The sequence below is a fragment of the Anas acuta genome, chromosome 31 (assembly GCF_963932015.1).
Source record: "Anas acuta chromosome 31, bAnaAcu1.1, whole genome shotgun sequence".
NCBI lineage: Eukaryota > Metazoa > Chordata > Aves > Anseriformes > Anatidae > Anas > Anas acuta.
In genome coordinates, this window is record NC_089009.1 from 200,530 (window position 1) to 215,050 (window position 14,521).

Genomic DNA, 14,521 nt, shown 5'->3' on the forward strand with positions numbered 1-14,521 from the left:
GATGCTCCACAAGCCCTGCTGGTGTCTCTGTAGTGTTCTGGGGACAGGGCAGAGGGTCACGCACTCCTACAGTGTCTCACCAAGATTATCGGGTGTGTGGGGGCCATGGCATGGGACCCCAAAGGGCCAAGCGTGCCCTGGGGTGCCTCAGGCACGGCACTGCTGGCCGGCCGAGGGAAGGGATCGTCCCGCTCTGCTCGGCCTGCTGTAGCCTCGCCTCGAGCACTGCGTGCAGCTGTGGGCACCGCAGCAGACGAAGGGCGTGAAACTGTGCGAGAGCCTCCAAGGGAGGGCTACGAGGACGGCGAAGGCTCTGCAGGGCAAGGCGTGTGAGGAGACGGTCTGCTGCAAGACGCCTTCCCAGGCAGCAAGGCCTCAGGACACAAAGCACCCAGGAAATGCCACTGCCAGACTCCATCTTCCTGTACAAAACTTTATTTGACACAGTCCTGCTGCTGCTGGGCCTTGATGTGCTCCAGAGGAGGGAACAAAGAGCCCCCTCAGGCTGCTCATGCTCAGCACCAGGCACACAGCAAGGATCAACCCCACATTAGGAGGCAAAGGTGGCCTGCAATGGCCGGCAGCACACGGTGACCACATCCCTTGCCCTGGGGTCTGAAAGCAGTACAAGCAGAGGGGAGAGGAGCAATGAGAGCTGCTGCAGCCCCTGTGCTGCCCGCTGGGGCTCAGAGGCAGGGTGAGACCCGTGGGTGCCAGCAGGGCTTGTGCCCCAGCACAGGAGCCGTGTGGAGGGCAGAGCCCAGGGGCTGCAAGGGGCCTGGTCCCTGCTTGCAGCATCCCAGCCCTCCTCCAGCAGCAGGGAGGAACACGGGGCAGCCCCTGGCCCCATTGCCCCTCATACCTGTTCTGCTCCTGCAGGACCAAGTAGAGGTGATGCAGGAGTGTCTGGAGAAGGGCAGGAGCCCCCCAGGGCTGGGGACAGGGTCTGGGGGGTGTTGTTCCTCAGGCTCAGCTGAAAACCCTCTGTAAACAACTGGAACCAGGGGTGGATGCTCTCCCCATTGAAGGAGGCTGCTGTGAAAGTGAAGATCTGGACCCCATTGTCAGCGTTGATAAAAGACACCTGCTGCTGGGTACAGTCCAGACAGACCCAGATCCTCGTGGGGACAGGGGACAGGGACAAGGGAGTGAGAGGAGATTTGAGAGACCTGAGCTGCCCCTCATAGTACAGCACAGCCCAGATCCCATCTTCAGGGCTCATGTTGATCTCCACCTTCCTCTCCACAGAAGCCCTGGCCACCCCCACAGCCCACACTGAATCCTTTATCTGCTCTCCCTCCACCTCCACCAACCAGCAGTGCCTCCCCTCTCTGAACTCCTCATGGCCCAGCACACAGCCCCAGTTGTCAAATCTCTCTGGTGTGTCAGGAACCTGCTGCCGTTCACTTTCCAATCTCACACTGCTGTTGTTCTGAGACACAACAAGCTGGGGATGAGCCGTGTCTGGATCCAGGGTCACCTTCACTGCAGGGACAGAAGGAGCCAGGCCATCAGGGGCAGAGCTCAGCCCTGGGCAGGCTTTCCCCAGCTCGGGGCCAGGAGCTGCCCCACGGGGAGGAGATGGGGCACCTCTTGGCTCCTGAACATGGCCCAGCAAGGGCAGGAGGAGAACCTCAGAGGGCAACCCAATGCACACCTACCTGTATTGTGAGGCAGCAGAAACTTTCTCCATGCTGGAAGGAGAGGGGAGAGCTGGTCACAGCCCACAGCTGGTGCCCAGTGGGTGTGGGCAGGGTGAGGGGCCAGCCCTGGGCTGTTCTGTCCCAGCTGCCCACCCTCCCCTGCACATGGCCTTGGCTTGGCCTTGGGGGCAAAGCTCTGTGACACTCACCCAGCTCTGCAGATCGTTTCTCTGAAAAGGAAAGGAAAGTAATGTATGATGCGTATGAAATTAATGCATGACGGGAGAGTTGCTTAGCCCATGGTAGACCCAGAACACATCCCATGACAAGGAAAAACACTGCCTTGATCAGAGGTGGGACTAAAGTCATTGTGGAGGATGTCTGTCTCCCGAAAGAATCAGTGCTGAGCTGGGCAGCCCCGCAGCTCGCTCCTTGTTCCCACCTTGATCCCCGTTCCTTTCAGCCATCCCGGCCGTGTCCCGTGCCCAGGGCAGCCCCAGCCCCAGCACTCCCCACTCCCACCCCAGGCTCCAGCTGCTCCTCCAGCACCCCCAAGCCACCAGCACACAAGCCCCCAGAGCCCACCCAGACCAGGCACTCCCGCAGGGACACCACTTCCCCAGGGGCTGGGGGCAGGGACTGCAAGGACTCACCCAGCTCTTGGCTCTGTGCCGCTGAAAAGCAAAGGCGGAGGAAGAGGTGGTGAGCAGAGCAGCTTGGTTGCTGAGTGGGAACATGTGCAGGGGGGCTGCGCCTCGCCACCAGCCCCATGCTGCAGCCATGCTCCCTGGCCTCCCACCCAAGATGATCCTAAGGCCTTTGGCATCCCCAGGAGAACGTTCCCTTCCTCCTCCTACGCACCTCCCTGGGCCAGGGCTCAGCCCCGCTCCACACCCAGGGGGGTCCCGGCAGAACACCTCCCTCCGCTCCATCCCTGAGCTGCCAGCTTACCTTGCTTTCGAAAGAGATAAACACCGAGGCCAATGGACACAGCCAAAAGCACGAGGACCAGAGCCAGAGCCACCATCCAGGGCTGGGCGTTGTGGAAGAAGGGAGCTGAGAAAAGGCACCAGGAAAAGGGCTGTGTTTACATGCCCATGGATGGAAGAGCAAGACCCAGACTTCTCCCAGCTCAGGACAAGTGTGGGGGCCAGGAACACCTCACCCTGGCTGTGCCATTTGTACCTGAGATGTGCAGGGATGATTCCTTTTCCTCCTGGAGGCGGCTGCTCCTGACCATGCAGGACAAGGGCCCCTCCATGCTCCCGGTCATGATGACGGTGCCTTCAATTTCCAAGAGCCCCTCCTGGTCCTGGGAATGTGTCTGGGAGACCGAGGGCAGGTGCTGCCCGCGAGCATCCCTCCACAGCAGCTGCGGCAGCGGGTACCAGCCGGCCGATCGACACAGCACCCGGACGCCTCCGGCCTCGTAGCCCCCCAGGGAGAGGTGGGGGTCAGTTCCTGTGGCTGTGGGAAGAGCGTGTGGCCTGGGCTTGACTTGGGGAGGGATTCAGTTCAAGGCAAAGACCCTATATGCTCACATGCCACACACATCCCAGACCAGTCACGGTCCAAGGGCCTCAGGGACTGGGCGCTCCACGAACCCCCCATCATCCTAAACTATCCCTGCTTATGCCAGACCCAGAGAGCCGGGCTGCGCAACATCAGTTACCCCAAATTACCCTGTAAACCCAGGTGCTGAGCTGCACACCTCCAGGCAGCATCTTTACACCAAGCCATGCTGGGTCAAGAAGCCTCAAGAATTCGTGACAACGTCTCGGGTCTCCCCCAGCACAGAAAGCAAAAGTAACGCAGATGCCCGGCTGCTCAGAGGACTCTGCGACTCTCCCTGTGTGCTGTTTGGTCCCATTGCTGACACAGCTGAAGGTGCTGCTCAGCAGCCTGTGCCCAGTGCCCTCACAATATTATGATTATTGTCTTCAAAGACACCAGTGAAAACTGACAGAAGTATCCAGGGAGCTCTCTCCCCAAATACTACCTCCACATCGATGGGCATGCTCCATGCTGTGAAACAGCTGAAACATTCAAAGGACATGTAAACTCTGCCCTGGCATCATCACCCCAGCCACTAACCTGACACCTCCAGCTCCACAATGGCTTCATCATAAAAATCAGCATCTCCCACAGTGCAGACGTACAGGCCATCATCAGAGGGTCTCAGCCCCATGATTCGCAAGTCCAGGCTTCCAGCAGAGAGACCATCTCTGACCAACTCTGTCCTCCCGGCATATGCCCCCATCTGCTCCCCGTACAGGTCCTCTCCATTGCGGTAGTGGTGCACGGTCTCAGAGAACTTCTTCCTAATCCACCTGACGTCCAAGCTGTGAGCATCGCGTTGAGGGGACAAGTGGCAGGACAGCATGACATCCTGCCCCACGGTGGCAGTGACAGGGTGGTCTGGACCCTCCACTCTGAGCTGGGCTGGGCAATGGAGAAGGGCACAGAGAGGAGGAAAGATTTTGGCATTGTAAATTTAGGGGCAGTGAGTGACAAAGAGCGAGCTGTACATGAGTTGGTGCATGCTGCATCCCCTGTGTATCGTGGGAAAACACCCGGGAAAGAGGAGAGACACAGGGAGGACGTGCAGGAGAAGGAGGTGTGCTGGGAGTGGGAGCCCTCTCTGCAGCATTCTGGTGGGTGAAGGAGACACAGAAAGGGCAGCCAAGGCAGCAGCCATATTGCGTGAAAGAACCAAAGTGAAAGTGAAACCCAGCACAGGCAAGCTGTGGGCTCGTATCCCCCCTTTCCCAAAGCCGCTCCCCTGTCCCACAGCAGCAAGTCTGCATGCACAGTGGGGAGAGCCCCCAGCAGCCCCACAGGATCCTACCTGAGCCCAGGCGGAGGAGGAGCAGAGTGACGAGAGAAGTCAGGAGGCCCCTGGCATGGCCGGTGAGACTGGGGTGGGTGCAGCCTAAGAGAAGCCCCATCTGAATGAGAGGTCCCCCAGGGGACAGGTGGACCCCAGGGGGTTTTCTCCAAGCCAAGATAGATCTCCCTCGTGGCACCCAGCAGAGCTGCAGAAAAGCACAAGGCTCCGCCCAACTTTCCCAACCTTTGCCCAGTTCCTGGCTGCAATAACCCTCCTGGAGCAACTCTGCCCATAGGACAATGTCTGGGGAGCTCTGCAGGGCTGGCACCACCATCCCATTGCAACTAGGTGCCCAGTCCACTGCCTTTAGCAAGCACAAGTTGCTTGTCCCCAGCAGGGGCCTCTCCAGACCTCCAGGGAAAGCCACTGGCTAAGGTCATTCATCTCCATGCATGCAAAGAGGAATCAAACTGTGAGCAATGGGAAAATTTGTAGAGATGGCAGTGAAGAGCTGATCAGGATCAGAGCCTGCAGGGAATGGGGCACAGCTGGGTGCTGAGCCCAGAGCTGCCACCCTTTGTCCAGGGTGCTGAAGGCAAAGTGCCAGCCCCACTCCTGGCTCCAGTAAGCAGCCGTGGCAGAAGGTTTGCTCAGATGGGCAGGGACCTTCTTCAAGAGCTTAGGTGGATAAGGAAAGTTTCTTGTTTGCTGGAGGCGAGGTCAGTCAATATGGAAGGACTACAGAGGTAGTCCCGCTCCATCCACTAACTGCCCCAGTCCCCTAAAGTCCCGTTTGATAGCCTTCAGGCTTCTCTCTTCAATATCAGCACTGCCAGCCTGGACTACCAAAAGAGGATAGCAGTCCTGAGGCTTGGAGTCGACTTCCTCATCCTAGGCATCCTCCTGGCTACACTTTCTACCTCTTCCTCAGCTCCCGGTCCCTGAAGCTCCAGGGCCTCAAGCCTCTTCTGTAAGGGAAACTGGGAAGGTGGGGCCGGCAGAGGGTGGCATCGCCTGTGATGTCGAGCAGGGACCTGTCTCCATTCCTCCTCAACTCCCAGGTCCCCTCCCTCTGCCCAACAGCGACAGGGGAGGGGGTCCACACCCATTTGGGGTGTCTCACCCCGGTACCTCTCCTTCAGGCCCCGCAGGGACTTGCCCCACCACTCTATCTCCCGCTCACACTCCCTGATAGCCCTCAACCTCTCCACCTCCTCGTTGATTTCTGCCACCAGGTGGACCAGGTCATCAACCTGCTCTCACCTCATGCACACACAGTCTCTATGCCTCCTGCATATGGCAGCAAGAGGCTCAGACGCTCCCTGCACCCAGAGGCCTGAACTGGTGCATTTTTGAGCGGGCTGTCAGTCTGGGTGTGTACAGACTTGCTAGAGAGAGCACTGTGCCTGGTGGAGACCATTGCAGCCTAGCTAGCAGTAGACCACCGCTAGAGGAGGTGTTCTTATGGGCCGTGCGGGGGAACGCTCTGCCCTCCCTGCTTGCCCTGCCTGCCTGAACTGTCTGCCACTCCCTTTTGATGCACCATGCCCTGCTTGCCCACCATGGTCACCGCGTTCCTGGTTGTTCCACTCCCCAGGGGCTGCTTTTGAATGGCCGCGGAGGGGGACCTGCTGTCTCTGCATACGCCTTGTTAGCTTCCCTTGTGAGGGCTGCTGGGTCCTGGCAGCTCCCACAAGTGGGCTTGATGCCGGAAAAAAAATAGCCCTGCCTGTGAGATCCCCTGCTCCGCTGCAGAAAGAGTCTGCAATGGAGCTGATCACCTCAGCAAGATTTTGCACTGGGCAGTGCATGGGGACATTACCTAGGGGTGTTGTAGAGCATGTTGCAAGGAGATGTTGCACCGGGCATTGCATGGGGGTGTTGCAGAGCACACTGTGTGAGGACGTCACAGGGGATGTTTCACAGAGCACTGCACAGGGCATTGCATTGCCTTTTGCAAGGGGATATTGCACAGAGCAATGCCTCTTGCAGGGTGTGGAACAGGGGCATTGCACAGGGTGTCTTATGGGCATCGCATGGGGATGTCGCATTTGACATCGCATGGGACAATGCCTAGAGCTTGCACAGGGCGTTGCATGGGGAAGTGGCATGGGGAAGTTGTGTGGAGCTTTGCACGGGAGCATTGCACAGCATTGCGTGAGGACGTTGCACAGGGCAGGGAAAAGGGGCTCGCCCACCACTGACCCCATCCCCATCCCTGCTCCAGCTCAGCCCAAAGTCCGCATCATCCCCGCGGAGACGGGGAACGCCCGTGTGCCCGTGCACCTCAGCTGCCACATCTGGGGCTTCTACCCCCCCGAGGTGACCGTCATCTGGCTGCACAACGGGGACATCATGGAGCCCGACGACTACAACCCCATCTCTGCCATCCCCAACGGCGACTGGAGCTACCAGACGCAGGTGTCCGTGCTGGTGGCCCTGGTGGCAGGCGACACCTACACGTGCTCGGTGCAGCACGTCAGCCTGCAGGAGCCTCTCCTGGAGGACTGGAGTGAGTGGAGAGGCGCAGGACCACACCCGGAGGCCGGCGGTCTTGGCTCCTTGCTGCCACTCACCCGGTCGTGTCCCCGCAGGTCCCGGACTGATGCCGGAGGTGACGATACTGGTGGCGGTGGCCACCGTGCTGATGGTGCTGGGACTTGGCTTATTTCTCGCCGGCGTCTACCGCTACAAGGCCAGGCCTCCCGCCCCGGGTGAGTGTCCGTGGACAGCTGGGGCCGTGGTCAAGGATGACGAGGACTCTGCTCACTCCTCTTCTCTCCCCCGCAGGTTACACTCCCCTCCCTGGAGACAACTACCCCGCAGGTAATGGTGTCCCCATCTGCATTGGCGAGGGGTGAATCATCCCATCTCTCATCCTGTGTGTTCCCCCCTTCCCCAGGCAGCATCTGAGGACCCCCAGACGGACACCTCCCAGCACCGGCGGCTCCCGGTTGGCCCCATCTCAGACCCGATGCTGTGGTGCTGACAATAAAGATGCTCCACAAGCCCTGCTGGTGTCTCTGCAGTGTTCTGTGCACTGGGCAGAGGCTCACACACTCCTACAGTGTGTTACCAAGAGGAACGGGTGTGTGGGGGCCATGGCATGGGACCCCAAAGGGCCAAGCGTGCCCTGGGGTGCCTCAGGCACGGCACTGCTGGCCGGACGAGGGAAGGGATCGTCCCGCTCTGCTCGGCCTGCTGTAGCCTCGCCTCGAGCACTGCGTGCAGCTGTGGGCACCGCAGCAGACGAAGGGCGTGAAACTGTGCGAGAGCCTCCAAGGGAGGGCTACGAGGACGGCGAAGGCTCTGCAGGGCAAGGCGTGTGAGGAGACGGTCTGCTGCAAGACGCCTTCCCAGGCAGCAAGGCCTCAGGACACAAAGCACCCAGGAAATGCCACTGCCAGACTCCATCTTCCTGTGCAAAGCTTTATTTGAAACAGTCCTGCTCCTGCTGGGCCTTGATGTGCTCCAGTGGAGGGAACAAAGAGCCTCCACAGGCTGCTCATGCTCAGCACCAGGCACAGAGCAAGGATCAACCCCGAACTAGGAGGCAAAGGTGGCCTGCACTGGCCAGCAGCACACGGTGACCACATCCCTTGCCCTGGGGTCTGCAAGCAGTGCAAGTAGAGGGGAGGGGAGTGTGGAGAGTTGCTGCAGCCCCTGTGCTGCCCGCTGGGGCTCAGAGGCAGGGTGAGAGCCGTGGGTGCCAGCAGGGCTTGTGCCCCAGCACAGGAGCCACGTGCAGGGCAGAGCCCAGGGGCTGCAAGGGGCCTGGCACCTGCTTGTAGCATCCCAGCCCTCCTCCAGCAGCAGGGAGGAACACGGGGCAGCCCCTGGCCCCATTGCCCCTCATACCTGTTCTGCTCCTGCAGGACCAAGTAGAGGTGATGCAGGAGTGTCTGGAAAAGGGCTGGAGCCCCCCAGGGCTGGGGACAGGGTCTGGTGGGTGCTGTCCCTCAGGTACAGCTGAATTCCCGATTTATCCAGCCAGAACCAGGGGCGGATGCTCTCCCCATTGAAGGAGGCTGCTGTGAAAGTGAAGATCTGGACCCCATTGTCAGCGTTGATGAAAGACACCTGCCCCTGGGTACAGTCCAGACAGACCCAGATCCTCGTGGGGATAGGGGACAGGGACAAGGGGGTGGGAGGAGATGTGAGAGACTTGAGCTGCCCCTCATCGTACTGCAGAGCCCAGATCCCTCCTTCAGGGCTCATGTTCATCCTCTTCCTTCTCTCCATAGAAGCCCCGGCCACCCCCACAGCCCACCCTGAGTACTTTACCCACTCTCCCTCCACCTCCACCAACCAGCAGTGCCTCCCCTCTCTGAACTCCTCAAGGCCCAGCACACACCACCGGTTCTCAAATCTCTCTGATGTGTCAGGAACGTGCTTCTGTTCAATTTCGCATCTCACACTGCTCTTGTCCTGAGACACAACAAGTTCAGGATGAGCTGTGTCCGGATCCAGGGTCACCTTCACTGCAGGGACAGAAGGAGCCAGGCCATCAGGGCCAGAGCTCAGCCCTGCACAGGCTTTCCCCAGCTCGGGGCCAGGAGCTGCCCCACGGGGCAGGAGATGGGGCACCTCTGGGCTGCTGAACATGCCCCAGCAAGGGCAGGAGAAGCACCTCAGAGGGCAACCCAATGCACACCTACCTCTATTATGAGACATCAGAAACCTTCTCCATGCTGGAAGGAGAGGGGAGAGCTGGTCACAGCCCATGGCTGGTGCCCAGTGGGTGTGGGCAGGGTGAGGGGCCAGCCCTGGGCTGCTCTGTCCCAGCTGCCCACCCTCCCCTCACATTGCCTTAGTGTGGCCATGGGGCCCAAGGAATGTGATACTCACCCAGCTCTGCAGCTTGTTTCTCTGAAAAGGAAAGTGAAAGTAATATATGATGGGTAAGAAAGTAAAGCATGAGGGAAGACTTGCTTAGCCCGTGGTTGACCCTATGACATCCCATGAAAGGGTAAAACACTGCCTTGATCAGAGGTGGGACTAAAGAAACAGTCATTGTGGTCCAGCTTTGTACAATGCTCTTGTAAGCAGAACTTTAAGGACTGACATTTCTGCAGCTTTTATCTTTGTGCCACTGAAGCCATTACAGAAGTGAAGAAAGGATTGGTGGAGAATGTCCGTTTCCCGAAAGCATCAGTGCTGAGCGGGGCAGCCCCACAGCTCGCTCCCCGTCCCCACCTTGATCCCCGTTCCTTTCAGCCATCCCGGCCGTGTCCCGTGCCCAGGGCAGCCCCAGCCCCAGCACTCCCCACTCCCACCCCAGGCTCCAGCTGCTCCTCCAGCACCCCCAAGCCACCAGCACACAAGCCCCCAGAGCCCACCCAGACCAGGCCCTCCCGCACAGACACCACTTCCCCCGGGGCTGGGGGCAGGGACTGCAAGGACTCTCCCAGCTCTCGGCTCTGTGCCGCTGAAAAGCAAAGGCGGAGGAAGAGGTGGTGAGCAGAGCAGCTTGGTTGCTGGGTGGGAATATCTGCAGAGGGGCTGCGCCTTGCCACCAGCCCCACGCTGCAGCCATGCTCCCTGGCCTCCCACCCAAGGCCCCTTGCTCCAGACCCAGGGGGTCCCGGCAGAACACCTCCCTGCGCTCCATCCCTGCGCTGCCAGCTTACCTTGCTTTCGAAAGAGATAAACACCGAGGCCAATGGACACAGCCAAAAACACAAGGACCAGAGCCAGAACCACTATCAAGGGCTGGGCGTTTATGAAAAAGGGAGCTGAAAAAAGGCACCAGGAAAAGGGCTGTGTTTACATGGCTGGGGTTAGAAGAGGAAGTCCCAGACTTCTCCTGGGTCAGGACAAGTGCAGGGGCCAGGAACACCTCACCCTGGCTGTGCCATTTGTACCTGCGATGTGCAGGGAAAATTTCCTCTCCTGCTGGATGCGGCTGTTCCTGACCACACAGGACAAGGGCCCCTCCACACTCCCGTTCACGATGACGGCACCTTCGATTTCAAAGAACCCCTCCTGGTCCTGGGAATGTGTCTGGGAGACCAAGGGCAGGTGCTGCCCACGAGCATCCCTCCACAGCAGCTGCGGCAGCGGGTACCAGCCGGCCGATCGACACAGCACCCGGACGCCTCCGGCCTCGTAGCCCCCCAGGGAGAGGTGGGGGTCAGCGCCTGTGGCTGGGGGAAGAGCGCGTGGATGGTACTTGACTTGGGGAGGGATTGAGTTCCAAGGCAAAGACCCCATCTGCTCCCATGCCAGACACAGCCCAGGACAGCCATGGTCACAGGGGCTCAGGGACCGGGCACTACACGGAGCCACTCTCACCCCTAACCCACACCTATTTGTGGCACAGCTGAAGGACCTGCTCAGAAACCTGTGCCCACTGCCCACAAAACACCATGGGGATGGAGTTCAATGAGTGGCCTCGTAAATGGCCATGAAGATGGGACAGGGTCCTGGGTGGGACACACAAATGCGGGGACAGCTGCACCATCCCTTGAATGCCTCAACCCAGCCACTAACCTGACACCTCCAGATCCACAATGGCTTTGTCATAAACATGAGCATCTCTCACAGTGCAGACGTACTGGCCATCATCAGAGGGTCTCAGCCCCGTGATTCGCAAGTGCAGGCTTCCAGAAGAGAGACCATCTCTGGCCAGCTCTGTCCTCCTGGCATATGGCTCCATCTGCTCCCCGTACAGGTCCTCTCCATTGCGGTAGTGGTGCACTGTCTTAGAGATATGGTCCCGGATCCATCTGATCTCCAGGGTGCGAGCATCGCGTTGAGGGGACAAGTGGCAGGGCAGCACGACATCTTGCCCCATGGTGGCAGTGACAGAGTGTCCTGGTCCCACCACTCTGAGCTGGGCTGGGCAATGGAGAAGGGCACAGAGAGGTGGTGAGATTTTGGCATTGTAAATTTAGGGGCAGTGAGTGACAAAGGGCATGAGTTGGTGTGTGAGTTGGTGCGTGCTGCGTCCCCTGTGTTCCATGGGAAACCACCCAGGAAAGAGGAGAGGGAGAGGAAGGACGTGCAGGAGAAGGAAGTCTGCTGGGAGTGGGAGCCCTCTCTGCAGCATTCGGATGGGTGAAGAAGCACTAAAAATGGCAGTCAAGGCAGCGCCCATGTTGTGTGAAAGATCCAAAGGGAAAGTGAAACCCAGCAGGGACCGAGCTGTGGGCTCTGGTCCCCCTACCCTGGAGCCGCTCCCCTGCCCTATGGCAGCACATCTGCATGCACAGGGGGGAGAGCCCCCAGCAGCCCTGCAGGATCCTACCTGAGCCCAGCTGGAGAAGGTGCAGAGTGACGAGGGAAGTCAGGAAGCCGCTGGCATGGCCGGTGAGGCTGGGGCGGCCGCAACCCCAGGGGAGCCCCATCTGTGCTGCAGCGGGAGCAGGATCTGGGGGTAGAAGAGTAAGGTACTGAGGGGCTGCAGGCCTGGGCACAAGGAGCCACGGCCAGCAGCGTCTTGGGCAGGGTGCAGAGCCTGCACTTATCATGGGCTGGGGGACACAGAAGGCAGCCCCAGGTGTTCTTCTCCAAGGCAGTCTCACCAAAATAGTCGTCCCTCACAGCACCCACCATAGCTGCAGGAACTAGAAGGCTACACGTGACTTCACCAACTTCTGCTCAGTTCTTATCTGCAGTAACACTCTGGGAGGAGCCCTGACCCTTGGGGGATGGGTGCAAGATGCTGCAGGGCAGAGCGACATCGGAGGCTGCAGGGAAAGAGGCACAGCTGGCTGCCGAGCATCTCAGTGCCACCCTTTTCCCAGGGTGGTGGGGACAAAGAGCCAGCCCCACTCCCGGCTCTGTCCATCCCAGTGGAGGCAGAAATGGGCAGACCTTTTGCCCTCTGGCAAGCAAAGCCCTTCTGCAGCACGGTGGAGACTTTGGTGTGGAAATGGCTTCCAAGGACCAGAGGGACAGCTTCTGCATGCAGCTAGGATGATGACATGGATGAACTGTTCTTTAAGGAACTATGCGATGCCTCAGAATCTGCTGCCCTAGTCCTTATCAGGGTGAATTCATATGGCTAAAGCTCAATTTGAGTTGAAGCTTGACAGAACTGTTGGGGGAAATAAAACTGAGTTTTATAAGATATCTAAAGAGCAAAAGTAGAACCGGAGAAAACAGTGGTCCTTTACTTGATGGGGATGGTCTCCTCACAAACAGGGGCATGTTTAATGCTTTTTTTGCCTTTGTCTTCAACACTGACAATGGGCTCTGAGACCCCAGTTGCCCTGAGCTGGAGGACCGTGAGAGCAGGAATGATAAACTCCCAGCAAATATTGACTTAGCATGCAATTTGCTCCTACAGGTGGAGACTATAGGGCCTGATGGGATTCATCCCAGAGTACCAAGAAAACTGGCTGAGGTCATCATGAAATCCTGTCCTGGTTTCAATTAAGATAGAGTCAATTTTTCTCCTTGTAGCTGGTAGAATGCTATGTTTTGGCTTAGGATGAGAAGAGTGCTGATAACATGCTGATGTTTCAATTGTTGCAGAGCAGTGTTTACACCAAGCCAAGGACTTCTCAGCTTCTTGCTCTGTCCTGCCAGCGGGCAGGCTGGGGGACCTATAAATGTCCCCAGTGCAGTATAGCCTTGCAAAGAATTCAGTCTACTTAGCCCATCTCAGGACTCACCAGGGACAACCCCCTTATCCCTGCTCTGACTGTGGGGAAGCCTTCTCTGAAAGCTCGGTGTTCAACCAACATTGGAAAAAGCACTTGGTAGGGAAACCCCATCAGTGCCCTGACTGCGGGATGGGCTTCACTGTTCCCTCAGCCCTCCTCCTCCACCAGAAAAGCCATGTGGAGCCTAACGTTTACTGTTCTTCCCAAACAACCCTCTGAAGATTACATCTGTGAATTGAGGAGGACCAGGCATGCAGCTGGTGGTCATGGCATAGCTTCTCGTAGCGCTTAGGGAACGTGGTGGTCAGTCAGTCCCTGGCCCTGGGATGGCTTTGGGGTTGGTGGGAGCCCAGTGGGATGTAGGATAATTGGCTGAGAGGATGGTAGGACAGCAGTGGGTGGAGGGTTTTGAGGTTTGGGGTTGGTGAGAGCCCAGTGGAATGGAGGATGATGGGGTTTTGGAGATGCTGAGACCCCACTGGGGTGAAGGTGGATGGGGATTGTGGTGGTGGATCCCCACTGGAGTGGAGGACAATGGGGTTTTGGGATGGTGGGACCCTGCTGGGATTAAAGAGGATGGGGTGTGAGGATGGTGGGATCTCAATGGGATGAAGGATGATGGGATTTTGGGATGGTGAGACCCCACGTGCATGAAGATGGGTGGTTGGGTGTGGAGACCACCCAGCTTGGCATTGAGAACCAGCTGGAGGAGAGCATCTGTGTCTCCTCATTGTGTAGCTGGGTTCAAAACCTATTCTTAGCTTCCCACCTTCATATAATTAAACCTTCGAAGAGGCCAAGGGAGTCCTGCAGCCACGGAGGCTCCCTCTCACTGAGGTTTGGTCTGTTTGGATCACCTGCTTCTATCGGATGCAGTGTCTTCCAAACGCATTTCCTTCCCCTGTTTCTGCACTGTGTCTGCTCCTGTTTTTAATGCTGCGATGTTTAAAACACACCACAATGAATTTGCCTCAAGAATGTCAGTTTGTTTCCCTGCTTGCTTTTAAACAAGGTGCAAAAAGTGGCACTGGTTTTCTGGGAGTGCAGGATTGTTACTGATTGCTGAGGGTTGGTGAAGCTGGGGTGGCCCCATGGCTCCTGCAAGCCCATTTCTGGCTGACCCCTGCCCTGAGCAGTGGAAAATAAAGCAGCCACGGAAACAAATTGGGTGATGGAAGGAAAATATAGGGCATGGAGGTGGCTTGAAAGGACCTGATGGACTGCTTTAAGGTTGACGCCACCTGCTGCCTCTGCTAGGAGGACTTCAAAAAGCTGGTGAGCCCCCCCCTGCAGGCAGAGCCTCTACCGAGCCTGTGTGATGGGAGGATGGAAGCTCTTGATGATCCACTTGTCCCAGCTGGGTCATTACCCTGTCTAGCTCAGGGCAGGGCACTGACCCAGATGGGACAAGGGGGTGCCAGGGAACAGATGGAGAA

At 58.3% G+C, this 14,521-nt stretch overlaps 3 protein-coding genes across 4 annotated transcripts in view; 1 reads left to right on the forward strand and 2 right to left on the reverse strand.

Annotated features, from left to right (window-relative positions):
* Window positions 1-14,521, reverse strand: part of LOC137846173 (butyrophilin subfamily 3 member A1-like) — an 88,065-nt gene that overhangs the window by 31,447 nt on the left and 42,097 nt on the right. The window contains exon 2 of the mRNA XM_068663876.1: window positions 11,723-11,845. Within this exon, the coding sequence (XP_068519977.1) occupies window positions 11,723-11,845 (123 nt within the window). The remainder of the gene's footprint in view (window positions 1-11,722; window positions 11,846-14,521) is intronic.
* On the reverse strand, window positions 406-4,681 carry LOC137846218 (butyrophilin subfamily 1 member A1-like). Its single transcript, XM_068664023.1, has 8 exons — window positions 4,492-4,681; window positions 3,738-4,085; window positions 2,829-3,110; window positions 2,595-2,699; window positions 2,297-2,317; window positions 1,853-1,873; window positions 1,662-1,694; window positions 406-1,485 (listed from the first exon to the last, which is right to left on the reverse strand). The coding sequence occupies exons 1-8, from the start codon at window positions 4,589-4,591 to the stop codon at window positions 857-859; spliced, it is 1,539 nt and encodes a 512-aa protein (XP_068520124.1). The 5' UTR covers window positions 4,592-4,681; the 3' UTR covers window positions 406-856.
* LOC137846302 (HLA class II histocompatibility antigen, DM beta chain-like) lies at window positions 5,162-7,485 on the forward strand. 2 transcript variants are annotated; one of them, XM_068664244.1, is made up of 3 exons: window positions 5,162-6,985; window positions 7,068-7,187; window positions 7,264-7,485. In XM_068664244.1, exons 1-3 carry the CDS (start codon window positions 6,535-6,537, stop codon window positions 7,332-7,334), a joined length of 642 nt encoding a protein of 213 aa, XP_068520345.1. In that variant the 5' UTR covers window positions 5,162-6,534; the 3' UTR covers window positions 7,335-7,485. The 2 variants fall into 2 exon arrangements, with proteins under 2 accessions (XP_068520345.1, XP_068520342.1); XM_068664241.1 differs by having other exon boundaries at window positions 7,068-7,485.

Bases quoted from the DNA above. Each gene is read 5' to 3' on its own strand.
- LOC137846218 (XM_068664023.1), bottom strand. From the start codon at position 4,591: ATGGGGCTTCTCTTAGGCTGCACCCACCCCAGTCTCACCGGCCATGCC. The intron at 1,874-2,296 runs GTGAGTCCTTGC...TTTCCTTTTCAG, and splicing joins GGCACAGAGCCAAGAGCTGG to AGAAACGATCTGCAGAGCTG. The intron at 1,695-1,852 runs GTGAGTGTCACA...CTCTCCTTCCAG, and splicing joins GAAACGATCTGCAGAGCTGG to CATGGAGAAAGTTTCTGCTG.
- LOC137846302 (XM_068664241.1), top strand. From the start codon at position 6,535: ATGGGACAATGCCTAGAGCTTGCACAGGGCGTTGCATGGGGAAGTGGC. The intron at 6,986-7,067 runs GTGAGTGGAGAG...GTGTCCCCGCAG, and splicing joins GCCTCTCCTGGAGGACTGGA to GTCCCGGACTGATGCCGGAG.